The sequence below is a fragment of the Natator depressus genome, chromosome 6, assembly GCF_965152275.1.
Source record: "Natator depressus isolate rNatDep1 chromosome 6, rNatDep2.hap1, whole genome shotgun sequence".
In the NCBI taxonomy this organism is placed as follows: Eukaryota; Metazoa; Chordata; order Testudines; family Cheloniidae; genus Natator; species Natator depressus.
This window is the reverse complement of record NC_134239.1, coordinates 9,673,677-9,690,364: the sequence shown is the minus strand read 5'-3', so window position 1 is coordinate 9,690,364 and position 16,688 is coordinate 9,673,677. Positions and strand designations below refer to the sequence as shown.

Here is a 16,688-nt window from a genome sequence, read left to right as displayed (position 1 = left end):
ACAAGTGTCAGCTATCCATGCTTCCTTAGTGGACCCCAATTTAATCAACCCAGAGATCCAAGTGACGATTCAACCCTTCAAGTCCAACTCTTTCGATTTGCCTACAGCCAAGTTGCCTGTCCAGTACCAGGGCTGGTCAGGAACGTGGACTTTTGCAGTCTATGATGATTATCCCATCCCCATGCTGTTGGGGGAAGACTTGGCCAATCATGTGAAGCAGGCCAAGAGGCTGGGAATGGTCACCCGCAGCCAGGTTAAACAAGCCGTGAGGCCTAGCTCCGTTCCAGAAACTTCTATCAGGACCCGGTCAGAGGTGATGGACCCGGACCCCAGGCCAATGTCTGCAACCGCAGTATGGATCCAGTCCCAGAGACCCAGATGGAACCAGTCCCAGAACTGGAACCAGCGGAACAACCAGCACAGGACCCATTGCCAGCACTGAATCCAGTACTTGCAACCTCAACACCAGAGGGCCCCACCGAACCTGAACCGGCAGCAGCCCATAACCCTACACAAGAGGCTCAGCCAGAGCCTGAACCCCAACATAGTGTCCCAGCGGAGAGCGGTTCACAGTCAACGGAAACAGCCCCATCCCCTACATCGCTTCCAGAGGGACCAAGCATAGGTCCACAATCCAATGAGGAACTGATGTCTCCAGCATCAAGGGAACAGTTCCAGACCGAACAGGAAGCAGATGAAAGCCTCCAGAGAGCTTGGACGGCGGCACGGAGCAACCCACTGCCTCTCAGCTCTTCTAATCGATCCAGGTTTGTTGTAGAAAGAGGACTTTTATACAAGGAAAATCTTTCTGGTGGACACCAGGAAGACTGGCATCCTCAGAGACAGCTGGTAGTTCCAACTAAATATCGGGCCAAGCTCTTGAGCTTAGCCCACGATCACCCTAGTGGCCATGCTGGGGTGAACAGGACCAAAGACCGTTTGGGGGGTCATTCCACTGGGAGGGAATGGGCAAGGATGTTTCTACCTATGTCCAGTCTTGTGAAGTATGCCAAAGAGTGGGAAAACCCCAAGACCAGGTCAAAGCCCCTCTCCAGCCACTCCCCATCATTGAAGTTCCATTTCAGCGAGTAGCTGTGGATATTCTGGGTCCTTTTCCGAAAAAGACACCCAGAGGAAAGCAGTACATACTGACTTTCATGGATTTTGCCACCCGATGGCCGGAAGCAGTAGCTCTAAGCAACACCAAGGCTAAAAGTGTGTGCCAGGCACTAGCAGACATTTTTGCCAGGGTAGGTTGGCCCTCCGACATCCTCACAGATGCAGGGACTAATTTCCTGGCAGGAACTATGGAAAACCTCTGGGAAGCTCATGGGGTGAATCACTTGGTTGCCACTCCTTACCACCATCAAACAAATGGCATGGTGGAGAAGTTTAATGGAACTTTGGGGGCCATGATACGTAAATTCGTAAATGAGCACTCCAATGATTGGGACCTAGTGTTGCAGCACTTGCTCTTTGCCTACAGAGCTGTACCACATCCCTGTTTAGGGTTTTCACCATTTGAACTTGTATATGGCTGTGAGGTTAAGGGGCCATTACAGTTGGTGAAGCAGCAATGGGAGGGATTTACACCTTCTCCAGGAACTAACATTCTGGACTTTGTAACCAACCTACAAAACACCCTCTGAACCTCTTTAGCCCTTGCTAAAGAAAACTTACAGGATGTTCAAAAAGAGCAAAAAGCCTGGTATGATAAACATGCCAGAGAGCGTTCCTTCAAAGTAGGGGACCAGGTCATGGTCTTAAAGGCGCTCCAGGCCCATAAAATGGAAGCATCGTGGGAAGGGCCATTCACGGTCCAGGAGAGCCTGGGAGCTGTTAATTATCTCATTGCATTCCCCACCTCCAACCGAAAGCCTAAGGTGTACCATATTAATTCTCTAAAGCCCTTTTATTCCAGAGAATTAAAGGTTTGTCAGTTTACAGCCCAGGGAGGAGAGGACGCTGAGTGGCCTGAAAGTGTCTACTACGAAGGGAAAAGTGCTGGTGGTGTGGAAGAGGTGAACCTCTCCATGACCCATGGGCATATGCAGTGACAGCAGATCAAGGAGCTGTGCACTAGCTACGCGCCAACGTTCTCCGCCACCCCAAGACTGACTGAACGGCCATACCACTCCATTGACACAGGTAATGCTCACCCAATTAAAGTCCAACCTTACCGGATGTCTTCTCAAGCTAAAACGGCTATAGAACGGGAGATCCAGGATATGTTACAGATGGGTGTAATCTGCCCCTCTGGAAGTGCATGGGCATCTCCAGTGGTTCTAGTTCCCAAACCAGATGGGGAGATACGTTTTTGCATGGACTACCATAAGCTAAATGCTGTAACTCGCCCAGACAACTATCCAATGCCACGCACAGATGAACTCTTAGAGAAACTGGGATGGGCCCAGTTCATCTCTACCTTGGACTTAACCAAGGGGTACTGGCAAGTACCGCTAGATGAATCCGCCAAGGAAAGGTCAGCCTTCACCACACATCTCGGGCTGTATGAATTTAATGTACTCCCTTTCGGGCTGTGAAATGCACCTGCCACCTTCCAAAGACTTGTAGATGGTCTCCTAGTGGGATTAGGAGACTATGCAGTTGCCTACCTTGATGATGTGGCCATATTTTCAGATTCCTGGGCAGAACACCTGGAACATCTACAAAAAGTCCTTGAGCGCATAAGGGAGGCAGGACTAACTGTTAAGACTAAGAAGTGTCAAATAGGCCTAAACAGAGTGACTTACCTTGGACACCAGGTGGGCCAAGGAACTATCAGCCCCCTACAGGCCAAAGTGGATGCTATCCAAAAGTGGCCTGTCCCAAAGTCAAAGAAACAGGTTCAATCCTTCTTTGGCTTGGCCGGTTATTACAGACGATTTGTACCACAATACAGCCAAATCGCTGCCCTACTGACAGACCTAACCAAAAAGAAACAGCCAAATGCCGTTCAGTGGACCGAAAAGTGTCAGAAGGCCTTTAACCAGCTTAAAGCGACACTCATGTCTGACCCTGTACTAAGGGCCCCAGACTTTGACAAACGGTTCCTAGTAACCACAGATGCGTCCGAGCGTGGTGTGGGAGCAGTTTTAATGCAGAAAGGACCTGATCAAGAATTCCACCCTGTAGTGTTTCTCAGCAAAAACTGTCTGAGCGGGAAAGCAACTGGTCAGTTAGTGAAAAAGAATGTTACGCCATTGTCTATGCTCTGGAAAAGTTACGCCCATATGTTTGGGGACAGCGTTTCCACCTGCAAACCGACCATGCTGTGCTACAGTGGCTTCATACGGCCATGGGAAATAACAAAAAACTTATTTGGTGGAGTTTAGCTCTCCAAGATTTTGATTTCGACATCCAACACATCTCAGGAGCTTCTAACAAAGTGGCTGATGCACTCTCCCATGAAAGTTCCCCAGAATCAACTGGTTAAAATCGTCCTTGAGATGTGGAAAATATTGTTAGTCTTTATGTACTTGGTAGTATATTTAGAGGTGCGTGTGTCTTATTAACTCTGTTTTCCTAGAGCTCCAGGAAGAAATCCCAGGCAGCGTTTCACCCTAGCTGAGATTTGGGGGGCGTGTCATAAATATAAAGGGAAGGGTAAACCCCTTTAAAATCCCTCCTGGCTAGAGGAAATCTCCTCTCACCTGTAAAGGTTAAGAGGCTAAAGGTAACCTCGCTGGCACCTGACCAAAATGACCAATGAGGAGACAAGATACTTTCAAAAGCTGGGAGGAGGGAGAAAAACAAAGGGTCTGTGTCTGTCTGTATGCTGCTTTTGCCGGGTTCAGAACAGGAATGGAGTCATAGAACTTTTAGTAAGTAATCTAGCTAGGTATGTGTTAGATTATGATTTCTTTAAATGGTTGAGAAGAGAACTGTGCTGAATAGAATGACTATTCTTGTCTGTGTGTCTTTTTTGTAACTTAAGGTTTTGCCTAGAGGGATTCTCTATGTTTTGAATCTAATTACCCTGTAAGGTATCTACCATCCTGATTTTACAGAGGTGATTCCTTTACTTCTATTAAAAGTCTTCTTGTAAGAAAACTGAATGCTTTTTCATTGTTCTAAGATCCAAGGGTTTGGGTCTGTGGTCACCTATGCAAATTGGTGAAGATTTTTACCAAACCTTCCCCAGGAAGTGGAGTGCAAGGGTTGGGAGGATTTTGGGGGGAAAGACGTGTCCAAACTACGTTTCCCAGTAAACCCAGTTAAAGTTTGGTGGTGGCAGTGGAAATTCCAAGGGCAAAGGGTAAAATTAATTTGTACCTTGGGGAAGTTTTAACCTAAGCTGGTAAAAGTAAGCTTAGGAGGTTTTCATGCAGGTCCCCATATCTGTACCCTAGAGTTCAGAGTGAGGAAGGAACCTTGTCAAGGGGTAACTCAATGCTTTACAGAATTTAAACTGTTTTTAAATAAAAACCAAAATCATGGCTGCAGCAGGGCAATCAAAACCAAAAAAATAAAAAAAAAATTCTAAATATTTTTTTGGTAACAAAATAGCAAATAAAAACTAAAATAAAAAACAACAACAATGCCCCACACTGAGCCTTAAGATGGCTCTGTGTAATCAAACTGTCACTTTAATAAGGGTACATGAAAACTCTGTAATCACAAAAAAAACCCCAGTTACACCTTATGTAAAAATTAATATGGCTAATGTCAAAGAAATTAAACTATGAAAAAATGTGCATTTTCCCCAATATATATTATAAAAAAATGCAACAACATACCATGCTACTTAATTAAAATCCTATTAGGGCTCCAAAGGGAGCCACAGTAGGTTGTGTTTTCTTTTCCAAATTGCTGTGTGTTTTAAAAGCAAAAATTAACAATAAAAAGTAATCAAAACGCTGGTAAAAATTAATTGTGTCCCTTTTAAAACAAAATCTGTAAGCTGCTAATGGCTTTAAATCCAAAAGCAAGCCAAAAAACATCTGTGTTAATGCAAACTACCTAACTAATTAAAAAAAACTGCCCATAAATAGATTCAGAGGTACTAAGGTCAGAAGGGACCATTATGATCATCCAGTCCGACCCCCCGCACAATACAGGCCACAGAATTTCACCCACCCACTCCTGCGCAAAACCTCTCACCTATGTCTGAGCTATTGAAGTACTCAAATCGTGGTTTAAAGACTTCAAGGAGCAGAGAATCCTCCAGCAAGTGACCCGTGCCCCATGCTACAGAGAAAGGCGAAAAACCTCCAGGGCATGTAGCTGATTTGTTAAATCCTGAATAACCTTTCCTCCCTCATACAAAGTTTGCTGGGCTTTCCTGAGTAACTCTAATTTCTTATTCAATTTCTTTCCCAGTGAATTATAAGCCTCGAGCAGACATTTGACAGCTATTCCTTTCCCCAGTTTAGCCTTTTTTTTTTTTTTTGGGCTCTGTTTCTACATCAAACACCTCACTCACAAAACCTCATGGGTTACAATGGTCAGCGATCATCTCGCTATTTCTCACCTGTACTAAACTTCCTCCATGTTCATAGAATCATAGAATATCAGGGTTGGAAGGGACCTCAGGAGATCATCTAGTCCAACCCCCTGCTCAAAGCAGGACCAATCCCCAATTAAATCATCCCAGCCAGGGCTTTGTCAAGCCTGACCTTAAAAACTTCTAAGGAAGGAGATTCCACCACCTCCCTAGGTAATGCATTCCAGTGTTTCACCACTCTCCTAGTGAAAAAGTTTTTCCTAATATCCAACCTAAACCTTCCCCACTGCAACTTGAGACCATTACTCCTTGTTCTGTCATCTGCTACCACTGAGAACAGTCTAGATCCATCCTCTTTGGAACCCCCTTTCAGGTAGTTGAAAGCAGCTATCAAATCCCCCCTCATTCTTCTCTTCTGCAGACTAAACAATCCCAGTTCCCTCAGCCTCTCCTCATAACTCATGTGTTCCAGTCCCCAAATCATTTTTGTTGTCCTCCGCTGGACATTTTCCAATTTTTGTACATCCTTCTTGTAGTGTGGGGCCCAAAACTGGACACAGTACTCCAGATGAGGCCTCACCAATGTCGAATAGAGGGGAACGATCACGTCCCTCGATCTGCTGGCAATGCCCCTACTTATACATCCCAAAATGCCATTGGCCTTCTTGGCAACAAGCACACACTGTTGACTCCTATCCAGCTTCTCGTCCACTGTAACCCCTAGGTCCTTTTCTGCAGAACTGCTGCCTAGCCATTCGTTTCCTAGTCTGTAGCGGTGCATTAGATTCTTCCGTCCTAAGTGCAGGACTCTGCACTTGTCCTTGTTGAATCTCATCAGATTTCTTTTGGCCCAATCCTCCAATTTGTCTCGGTCCCTCTGTATCCTATCTCTACCCTCCAGCGTATCTACCTCTCCTCCCAGTTTAGTGTCATCTGCAAACTAGCTGAGGGTGCAATCCACACCATCCTCCAGATCATTTATGAAGAATGTATTTCCTGTCAAAGTTTTCTAAAGCTGGACTGCAGGTAACTCCTACAGACTCTACATTTGCCCTTTACCTTAACCTGTAACATAGAACTCATTTCAATTCTAAAACAAAGAATTTCACTTCACTATTGACTAGCCTAAGTAGTAAACTATGTAATGAACACTCTGCTGTTCTTTTACTCTGAAACTGAAGGCATCCCTTCACAGAAACAACAAGAAATAACACCCCAAACCGGTTTTTACACTGAGTTTAATAAGTCCCAAGTAAACCATAGAGGGGTGGGGGCGCGTTCCCCTCTCTTCCCTTGATGGCTTGTAGCTGATCGAGAGGTCTTTTACCCTGTCTGGACCTGCTAAACAGTTGGAGGAAACTGAGACAGAAGTATCAGGGTTGCAGCCTGGGAGAGTTGAGGGGACTGGAATTGTACTTACAGTTCGGTGTATAGTATATAGAGCAGTATAAAAAAGTCATTGTCTGTAATTTTAATTTGTATGACTTCGATAGTGCTTTTTCATGTAGCCTGTTGTAAAACTAGGCAAATATCCAGCTGAGCTGATGTACTCCCTGGAAGACCTCTTTGTACCCCCAGGGCTACAAGTACCCCTGGTTGAGAACCACTGACCTAGAGGACAACAGGGGGTTCTAAGAGATAGCCAGCATGGTTTTGTCAAGAACAAATCATCCCCGCCCAACCTAATTTCCTACCATGGCAGGGTTACTGGGCTAGTGGACAGAGTGAAGCAGTAGTTGTTGTTTAGACTGATTTTTAGTAAACCTTTTTCACATGCCAGTCTCATAAAGAAGCCAGGGAAATGTGGTCTAGATTAAATTATTATAAAGTGGAGGCACAACTTGTTGAAAGACCATACTCAAAGGCTAGTTATCAATGATTCACTGTCAAACTAGGAGGAAGTATCTAGTAGGGTCCCACTGGGGTCTGTCCTATGTCCAGTGCTATTCAATATTTTCATTAATTACTGGATAATGGAGTGGGGAGTATGATTGTAAAATGTGCAGATGACACCAAGCGGGGAGAGGTTGCAAGCACTTTGGAGGACAGGATTAGAAATAAAGTGACCTTGATATATTAGAGAATTGGTCTGAAATCAACAAGATGAAATTCAATAAAGATGAGTGCAAAGTATTTCACTTAGGAAGCAAAAATCAAATGCACAAATATAACTTGGGAATAACTGGCTAGGCGGTAAAACTGCTGAAAAGGATCTGGGGGTTACAGTGGATCACAAACTGAACACGAGTTAACAATGGGATGCTGTTGTGAAAAAGGCTAATATCACTCTGGGGTGCATTAACAGGAGTGTTGTGTGTAAGACCCAGGCGGTAACTGTCCTACTGTGCTCAGCACTAGTGAGGCATCAGATCGAGCATTGTGTCTGGTTCCAGCGCCACATTTTAGGAGAGACATGGGCACAGACTGGAGAGAGTTCAGAGAAGAGCCACAAGAATGTCAAGAGATTAAGAAAATCGGAACTATGAGAAAACATTAAAACCTGGGCCTGTTTAGTCTTTAGAAAAGAAGACTTGGGGGAGGGACCTAATAACAATCTTCAAATATGTTAAGGGCTGCTATAAAAAAGATGGGGATCAATTATTCTCCATAACATCTGGGGTTTTCAAAGGGAGTCAGTGGGAGGTGAAGAAAACCGAGGAGTCCTTGTGGCACCTTAGAGACTAACACATTTATTTGGGCACAAGCTTTCTTGGGCTAGAACCCACTTCACGAAAGCTTACGCCCAAATAAATGTGTTAGTCTCTAAGGTGCCACAAGGACTCCTCGATTTTGTTGCTGATACAGACTAACACGGCTCCCTCTCTGAAACCTGTCGCCAAGTGGGAGGTGAGTATCTAACTCCCTTCACTCCCTGACAATACCAGCCAACACCCATGTTTTATAGCAGTGTGACAGCAAAGGCGCAGTTAGTGTGTTAGCACCCGGACCCCTTGCTAAGGGAATTGTTTGGCTGAAACCACTTCCCTTTCTCTGCCAGAGACAGCTCAGTGCTTGCTTCCAGTTGCAAAGCAGCAGCACAAAGGAGGGTAGAGGCCCAGGCTCACCTTCAGGCCATGTGGTGCTTGGTGGGCAGATTTGGGTTTGGGGGTTCCCAAGTGTAAAGCCCAGAGGCTGGGGCTGGGAGAAGGCTCTGTGTGCTTAGCAGTGATCTGGCTGTGAGAGTGGAGTGAGATCACAAGAAGGTCCTGGGAAGAGACAGAGCTCCAGGAGAGCTTCTGGATGACTTGGCAACGGTGTCTGCAACTCTGTGACCAAACCAGTTACACTGAGAACGACCGACTAAGTGTCACCAAATTCTGCTCCAAACGTGAAACTGAGCTGCCAGTTCTCAAAATCTGCGGCCACTTTTAAAGCCAAAGTGCAACATTTTAAAGCCAAAATTTGGCCCTGATTCAGCAAAACACGTAAACATGCCCTTAACTGTAAACACACACACACACAGAGACACACACACACAGTGTCTTATTCAAGTCAATGAGATTATTTATGTTCTCAGAGTTAAGCACATGCTTGAGTGCTCTGCTAAACTGGGGCTTGAAATTGTCGTGCCTGCCCTGTAGCACTCCCTGTTGTCCCAGGGTGGCACTGTGGGTTCCCTGCCTCAATTTCCCTTTCAAAGGTTCCCAGGAATAATCCACAGAGGATTATGTCCAGTAACAAACCCCCTTTCTGGGGACTGGTTTGTTAATGTACAATAAACCCAAAGTAAAGTCTCTTCCACCCCAGTCTGGCCCTGGGCACAGCCCCCGCTCCCTGAGGTTTGGCTGGCTCCCAGCCTCTCTCCCAGGCAGCGTTATCAGCCCTTCCCAGGCGCTGCTCAGTCTCTGCCCTCGAGGTCAGGGGGTTACCCATGTCCCCTCCTTGGGCTTGTGTTTCCTGGAGTCTCAGGCCACCGCTCCTCCAGCAGCTTCACCAGCTGCTTCCTTCCTTCCTTCCTTCCTTCATTCATTCCTGAGCCTTTCCAGCAGCTCTCTTCTCTCACCTCCCCCCGCCACCTCACTGTATCTCCCTTTTTAAGGCCCAGGTGCCTTCCCTTAAGCCCAGTTGGGCAGCAGCTGACCAGTCCCCCCTTCCATCTTAAAGGGGCCCATGACCCTGGCACAGGGCTTTAATGCACAACTAGTTTTGGGGAAACAGTAATAAACAAAGGTGACAAAGTTTATTAAGTTTTCCTTTCCTTGAGCCCAACCCAGACGCAGCTAAAAGTTCCACCAATTTAGACAGGAGTTTTGCCTATATAAAGACTGCAGCTCTGTGCCCTGTTCCTCCGAACTGGGTGATTCTCTGGTCCACGCCAATAACTTCTCTCACAATCATACTTAAATGAAAGTAGTCACTCAATTTAAAGGGATCTTGTGCTGCACTGAGAACCTCGTCATGAGTTCAGCTGCACTTGTTCAATTCAAAAACGGTAATAGGAGATTAGTGCATTTGACATGGAAAAGCCCAGAAATCTCATAACCAGTTTTGCGGGGAGGTGGGGACCGGGGGGGGAGGAGAAATGATGCTAGTGGCTGAGTCTCCATTTTAAATGATGTGATGCATGGAGACAGTTTCTGTTTTAATGGCAGTTCCGGGTTTGTATGAGTGGCGCAGGCCCGTAAATACTGGAATGTAATGGCACCATTTCGTTCCTCATCCTGCCTCATTTTCTAAAACCATAGAAGTGAAAAGCAAAAACACAACCACGGGGCAATGTTAACAGAGAATTCAAATGCAACAGCTGGGGGATTCAAACCTTAGCATTCCCACACTGACAGCAGTTTTCACTTCCAGGCACGTCTTGTTTGCACAGTATAGTCTGTGATGATGGTCGATTCAGGTGGATACACCCCTCATTGTATTGCACTGGGCATTGTGGGTACAGTGGGCAGAGCTGTTTGTTTCACAAACACTTGAGAGCTGAGCCCCTTTTCAGGACATGAAACCAGTCGCTCCCCCCTACCCCCACTACAATCTGCCATGTGCTATTAAAGGCCTGCACATCTTCTATGCAGTTACCCAAGTTGGTATGGAGTTGACTTTAGCCAAATCAAGATAAACCAGGATTACAGCAAATTAAATGTGTCTTCACAGGGGTTTGCACTGGTTTAACTTAATTGGGTTTAAAACAACTTTAGTTAAAGTGATGCAACTCTGTGTGTAGACTCAGCCTGAGTGAAATCAATGGAAGTTAGGAGCCTAAATACCTTTGAGGATCTGGGCCAAAGTGCTGGTTAGGATACAGACCTAAAGAGCTCATCTGGTAAAATGCTATTTGCCATATTCAGAGCCCTCGGGTTATTTGTGTTCCCTCAGCCCAGTGTCTTGGGGCCATAACTACAGTCAGAAAATGATCAGCTTTTAAAACCTGTTTGTTAATATGCAGTTTTGCCAACTTTTGCCATTTTTATCTTGAGTCACTTGATATATGGTGTTTTTTCATCAAGCCCCAGCTCCTGGAATTTGTACTGAGTCTTTGTGATTACAGAGAGAAGCATGGCCCCTACAGGCTCAACCACCAGACAGCAAATAAAAATCAAGAGATGAAAACAATCCGTTTTGGGTTCTTTTTAAATCAATCTCATCATTTTGGAGGTTGGCAATACTGAGTTTTAATTTACATATTTTCAAACCTTACTGTAGATACGTTACCTGGACATGAATTGATCTAGGGGATTTAAATGGGCTTTGGATCAGATCCTAAGTGTGAACGAATTGTATATTATGGCTGTTAACATCTGGTCTAAGAATTTCTTATCGCTGAGATTGATGAAGACCACAGCCTGGACAAATGAACTGGGGGTAGTGTAGACATGGGCTGAGATGCTGATAATGACAGTTACTGTGAGTGAGTGAGTGACACACTTTAGTCTATAACTTACACACGGTTAGAGCCACATTTTCAAAATCTCAGCACCCACGTAGGAACAAAAATATGGGGCCAGATTTTCCAATGGGCTCAAAATGCTGGGTGCATTTTGGAAGCTGAGGCCCAGATCCTCCAAGGTATTTGGACTTCGAACTTTCATTGAGTTCAGTGGGAGTTAGGAACCTAAATACCTTGGAGGATCTGGGCTGGAGTTTGAAAATTTGGTCCCAATTTTGGGCACTGAACACACAAAAATAGGGCCCTTAATTTCAGTAAAGGCCTCAAGTATCTTACTCTGCTGTGCTGTGGGTTTGTGAGCTTGCCCAGTAACTGAAGAGGTGAAGGGGAGACTAGGCTTTGATGGCTGTTCAGTGCCATAAGAACGTGAGAAAAAGGACTCCTGAGGGCCAGAGTGTGGGTGGAAACAGGAAAAGCAAATTTCAGCTCAGCCCAGCCAAAGCCGTGTGTAACATACAGGATGATTCTGGATGGCACGTTCCGAGCTGCTGTCTCCTGTTCCAATCAGACAGTTTTAGGTGTTTGGTGGCGAGGGTGCAGAGATGTCTGGTCTCCCAGAATGGTCACCCTTTGTAGTAAGGTTCCATTTCTACACTTGCCTAATAGGGGATAACAAATGATGTTTTAATAAATGTTTATCTACTGTTATAGTTTGTTACCCAGTCCAACAGGCAATGGGTTGCTTATGACCCTCTGTAGCACCTACTGCTCACGGCTGCAACATGCTTGTAAGATCCATGAATCATTTAATCAGCCTTTTTAATGATGGCCTGGGTCTCTGCCCCTCCACACCCCTGGCAAGTCATCTTCACTCCCAGCTCCCTGTGCCCCTTGGGTCTCCACCGATCTTCCCCTCCCTGCTCCCCATCCACACACACACCCCTGGGGTGCCCTGTGCTGCCCAGACCCCACCTTCACCCTCAGTCTGCACCCACAGGGGCTCTGCCCTATTCTCTCTCCCTGTTATATGGGGGAGTCTCTCTGCCTCCTCCCTCCACACTTGGGCTGAGCCATGACTGGGCTGGAGGAGCTGGGGCCTCCCTCCCTGCTCAGCTGAGGGGGGCAACAGGGAAGGGAAGGGGGGTAGAAGGGGAAGGTGGGAGCAGAATGAGCTGTGGATCCAAATTCCTCAGCCTCAGGCACATCAGCTCCTGCAACCACCACCCTGACCCACCCACCAGGGAGGGGACGGGAAAGCGGCAAGGTCCCTGCCTCTCAGCTGCTGAGGGGAGCCAGAAATCACCAGCTCTGCCTGTGCTCGGGGAGGCTGTGGGGCCAAGAGAGCCTAGGCCTGGCCAAGCCCCTCCAGGACCTCAGCTCAGCCCTGCAGGCACTGAGCCCAGGGCAGCCGCCACTAGGCTTCCCGTAACCCCCCCTCCACACACACACACTTCTGCCCCTGTCCCCCCAGCCTGGCCACAGTCTGTCCCCTCTTCAGCTCTAGGGCAGGGCACTGGTGGAGCTGGTGGCTCCATGGCAGTTGGGCACCAGCCAGGGGGCACTGAGAGGGGGCAGGGAGCTGGTCTCCTGCCTTCCCTCCCACCACGTGAGTGCCCCTTGGGCCCCCCGGAAGGAGGAGTCACTGGGCAGTCTCTGCTGCCCCTCTGCAGCCCTGTGGGAAGTGCGAGATGGCAGCAGGGCTGGGGGAGTACACGGGGGCTGTGTCCAATGGCTGACACATGCCAGCCCAGCTGGGTGTGGGCGATTCCAGCAGGATATGGGGGGCTGTGAGTCTGTCCAGTGCCCCAGGCTCTGGCTGTCTGGGTGGGCAGTGACTGCACCAGCTGGTACAGACCTAACTCCAGAGGTGTTCAGAGGTCAATGAACAGAGAAATGGGCAAAGAGTAACACCCTCCCCTCTCGTCTCTGTTCCCTCCTAGGACGGCCAGCGCCTCTCCACCAACTGTCCAGGTAACTGAAGACACTAATCCAGGACTTCACTGTTTTGATTTTATCTCAAACAGAGCAGAGAGGGAAACTGGAAGCAGGACAGGGAGAAAAGAGATGGGGAGAGAGGGGACGAGGGGAGGGGACACAGGGAGGGGGAGGGAGAGGAGGGGAGAGAACACGGGGAGAGAAGAGACAGGAGGGAGTGGACGAAACAGGGAGAAGGAATAGAAGGAGGGAGGGGCACAGGGTGGGGCAGGGGGAGAAGGGAATAAAGGGAGGTTTGATGGGGAAGCTCTGAAGAAGGGTGCAATGAATCAAGGCAGGGGATGGTCCGGAGGCCGCTGTTTTGCAGTTGTTACTGTGGGTATAATTGTGTCTTGAGGGGGCAGCGGGAGAGGGCAGAAGGAGGAATAGAAGAGGTCACAGAGAGGGACAGGAGGAAATTGAAGGTGGGGAAGTTATTTGGGGAAGAGCGGATAGAGGGAGCGTCGATGCGGAGGCTGGAGAGAAGGGGTGCAATGAATGGAGGCAGGGGGTGATCCAGAGGCTGTTGTGTTGTTGCAGTTGTTACGGGGCATATAACTGTGTCCTGTGTCCCTTCCTTTGCCTTGTAGGACGTGCGATCAAATATGGATCCATGGGTACGTATCTGGGCCTGGGCTGGGATTGTGTCCTTGGCAGGGGGATGCACAGGCAGAATTAGGAGAGTCCGGGTACACGCTGGGGCCCTGCTCATTGCCTCCAGACCCAGCCTGGCTCCCCTATCTACCTCCTGTCTCTGTCCCTACTTATCACTCCACCAGAGGGGATCTCCCCTATAACCATCCTGTTGACCCTTCCCCAGACCAGCCAGCTGGGACCCCTTTCCCACTGATTACCATGGTAGGACTGGGGGTCATGACCCCCAACAGGAGAAGCCCTGGGCTGCAGTGAGCCTCGTAGGAGCTTACATCCCTGGTACTAAACAGACTGTCAGAGTCTCAGAAAGACCCTTTGCTCACGGTGCTTTCCCCTGCCTTGCCAGAGCCCAACATAACATCCAAAGCAAGGCTGGAATAGTGGGTAAACTATTATTTCAATATCGAGAGATGCAATTTTCCCCTCAATCCACACCCCATCCCCATGTCTCCTTCATCCTGCCCTGCCTGTTAAGGTGACCTCATACTGTTTCTAGGATTAATATGTTGCATTTTTGGCAATGATTTTTATAACTGAAACCTCTGTCTGTGAGACAAGAATAGAATCTCAGAAAGAATTGCCCTCTTCTAAAAAGGCCTTCATCTCCCACTGTTCACAGAGAGCAAAGCCAGGCTGCCTTAGAGGAGATGGTGTCATCCTTTGCTTCTGGTAGACAGAGACACTTGTTATAAGGGACCTGTGTTTAAAAAGGTTTAAAATTATTCCAGAAGCATCTCACCTAACGTTTGAAACTTCAAAAAAACTTGATAAGTCACAGGGAATCTGTTCATAAAATGGGGGATTATTTTTGAGAAAATGGATCAAAAGGAAAGGGGCAGAAACGTACGATCAGTTGGTAGATCCAATTGCTCAGAAGCAGTTCTTTGGTGTCTGCTCTGGTGAGGTGAGGGCAGCAGTGTGGGAAAATCCCAGTAACTGTGGAAAAGGCAGATGAGGCCACTGACTGATACAGGCCAACAAGACCATTTATAGTGCGCTGGTCCCAAAGGGAAGGGCAAAAGCCTGGCATAAAAGGAGGCCCCCGATTTATTCCTGGGAAAAAGGAGGGGGGAATAAGCTCCCACCAGCCCAGTACCAGTCACCTCCTGGTAACCCTCGTTATCGAACCCCAGCCCAAAGGGATGGCCCCGAATAGTGTTTCTTATGTGCATCCCTTGAACGCATGAAGAAACAGTGTCCTAAGTATGGTGATCTGTCCAGTCAATTCCTGATCCGTCGAGGTTAATGTAGCTACCCTCGAGTCAGAGACTTCAGTGTTGCCAGAGGGGGATCTAGTTAATTTTTTCAGCTCTGACCTCCTGCAGGAACACAAAGAGTTTATTAAACAGTCCAAGGTAAATGGTAACCTGTGATGGGTTGGAGAGGCCCTGGAGCAGGGATTTCCCTAGTCAGGAGGGATGTGATTAAGGAGGGTGATATCATCCCAGGGGAGGAGGTAAAACTCCTGGCCTTGAGAAAATTTAGAACCACGGTTCCTTTACCCTGCATTGAATTAGAAGGGAAGGTTTAGGGGGTACCTTAAATGTTGGGATTCTTAGAAATTTACCAGCTGATGCATTGGTGTGAAATGCCATAATATCATTGACCACAGCTGTGGATATTGTGACCCATGGCAAGAGGGAATATGTCTCAAAGTTCCCAGAGATAAATGCAGAGTAGGGAGAGGCAGCTGAGAGGGGAGAAAGTAGGGATGTGTCTCCAGAGGAGGGAGATGAGGAGTCACTTCTCTTACCTATGAGAGCCCTCAGTGGAAGTAAAAGCCAAATGGAGTTTGCTGCAGAGCAAAGTGTGACCCCTCACTGGAAAGCACAAGGGAGGCCAGCCACAGTAGTGCCCCAAAGAGAGAGAGAAGAGGGGGAGGCTTTCTACAGAAAAGGGAAGGATTTCAAGGGATCCCTGGTTGGGGTCAGGTCTGGGCAGAGCTTATCTCAAGCAGCTCCCGGAAGCAGTGGCATGTCCGACCTCTGGCTCCTATGTGGAGATGCAGCGCTGGCCAGGTGGTTCTGCGTGCTGCCCCGTCCGCAGGTGCCACTTCTGCAGCTCCCATTGCCCGCAGTTCCCAGCCAATGGGAGCTGCAGAGCCGGCACTTGCAGTGGGGGCAGTGTGCAGAGCCCCCTGGCTGCCCCTATGCGTAGGAGCTGGAGGATGGACATGCCACTGCTTCCAGGAGCCACGGCACATGCCGAGCAGGGCAAGGCCCCGATCCCACTCCCCAGTAGGAGCTCGAGGGCCGGATTAAAAGGTCTGATAGACCGGATGCGGCCACCAGGCCGTAGTTTGCCCACCCTGATAGATGCTGAGGCAGATAACTGTGTAATAATTACAGGTTTCAGAGTAGCAGCCGTGTTAGTCTGTATTTGCAAAAAGAAAAGGAGGACTTGTGGCACCTTAGAGATGCTCAAATTTATTTGAGCACAAGCTTTCATGTGCTGCAGCTCACTTCATCGGATGCAGGTGCCCAGTAAAGCCTACACTGAAATGCCAAGGTCAGGGCAGACTGAAAAAGGAGAGCAGATTCTCTCAAACCTGGTGGTTAACACTGCAGTTAGATTCACCCATCAGTTACAAATTGTGCTTCTGATCCCCCCCACTGGTTATCAAGAAGCAAAAAAGAAATCACAGAGCCCCTTTATTGAATCCTGTTCTCTGGCTCCCAATCAGCACCTAGGTCCAATAAAGTGAGGAGTTATTTACAGCTCTGCTCACTATATAAAATATTCTTCTGATCCCAAAGGGCCAGCCACATTACCAGATTAATATTA

General features: G+C 47.7%; 1 protein-coding gene across 1 annotated transcript in view; it reads left to right on the top strand.

Moving 5' to 3' along the window:
- The window catches only part of LOC141988580 (uncharacterized), a 186,393-nt gene that overhangs the window by 40,226 nt on the left and 129,479 nt on the right, over positions 1-16,688 (top strand). Inside the window, exons 5-6 of the mRNA XM_074954423.1 lie at positions 13,217-13,247; positions 13,841-13,867. Of these exons, the coding sequence (XP_074810524.1) occupies positions 13,856-13,867 (12 nt within the window). The 5' untranslated portion in view covers positions 13,217-13,247; positions 13,841-13,855. The remainder of the gene's footprint in view (positions 1-13,216; positions 13,248-13,840; positions 13,868-16,688) is intronic.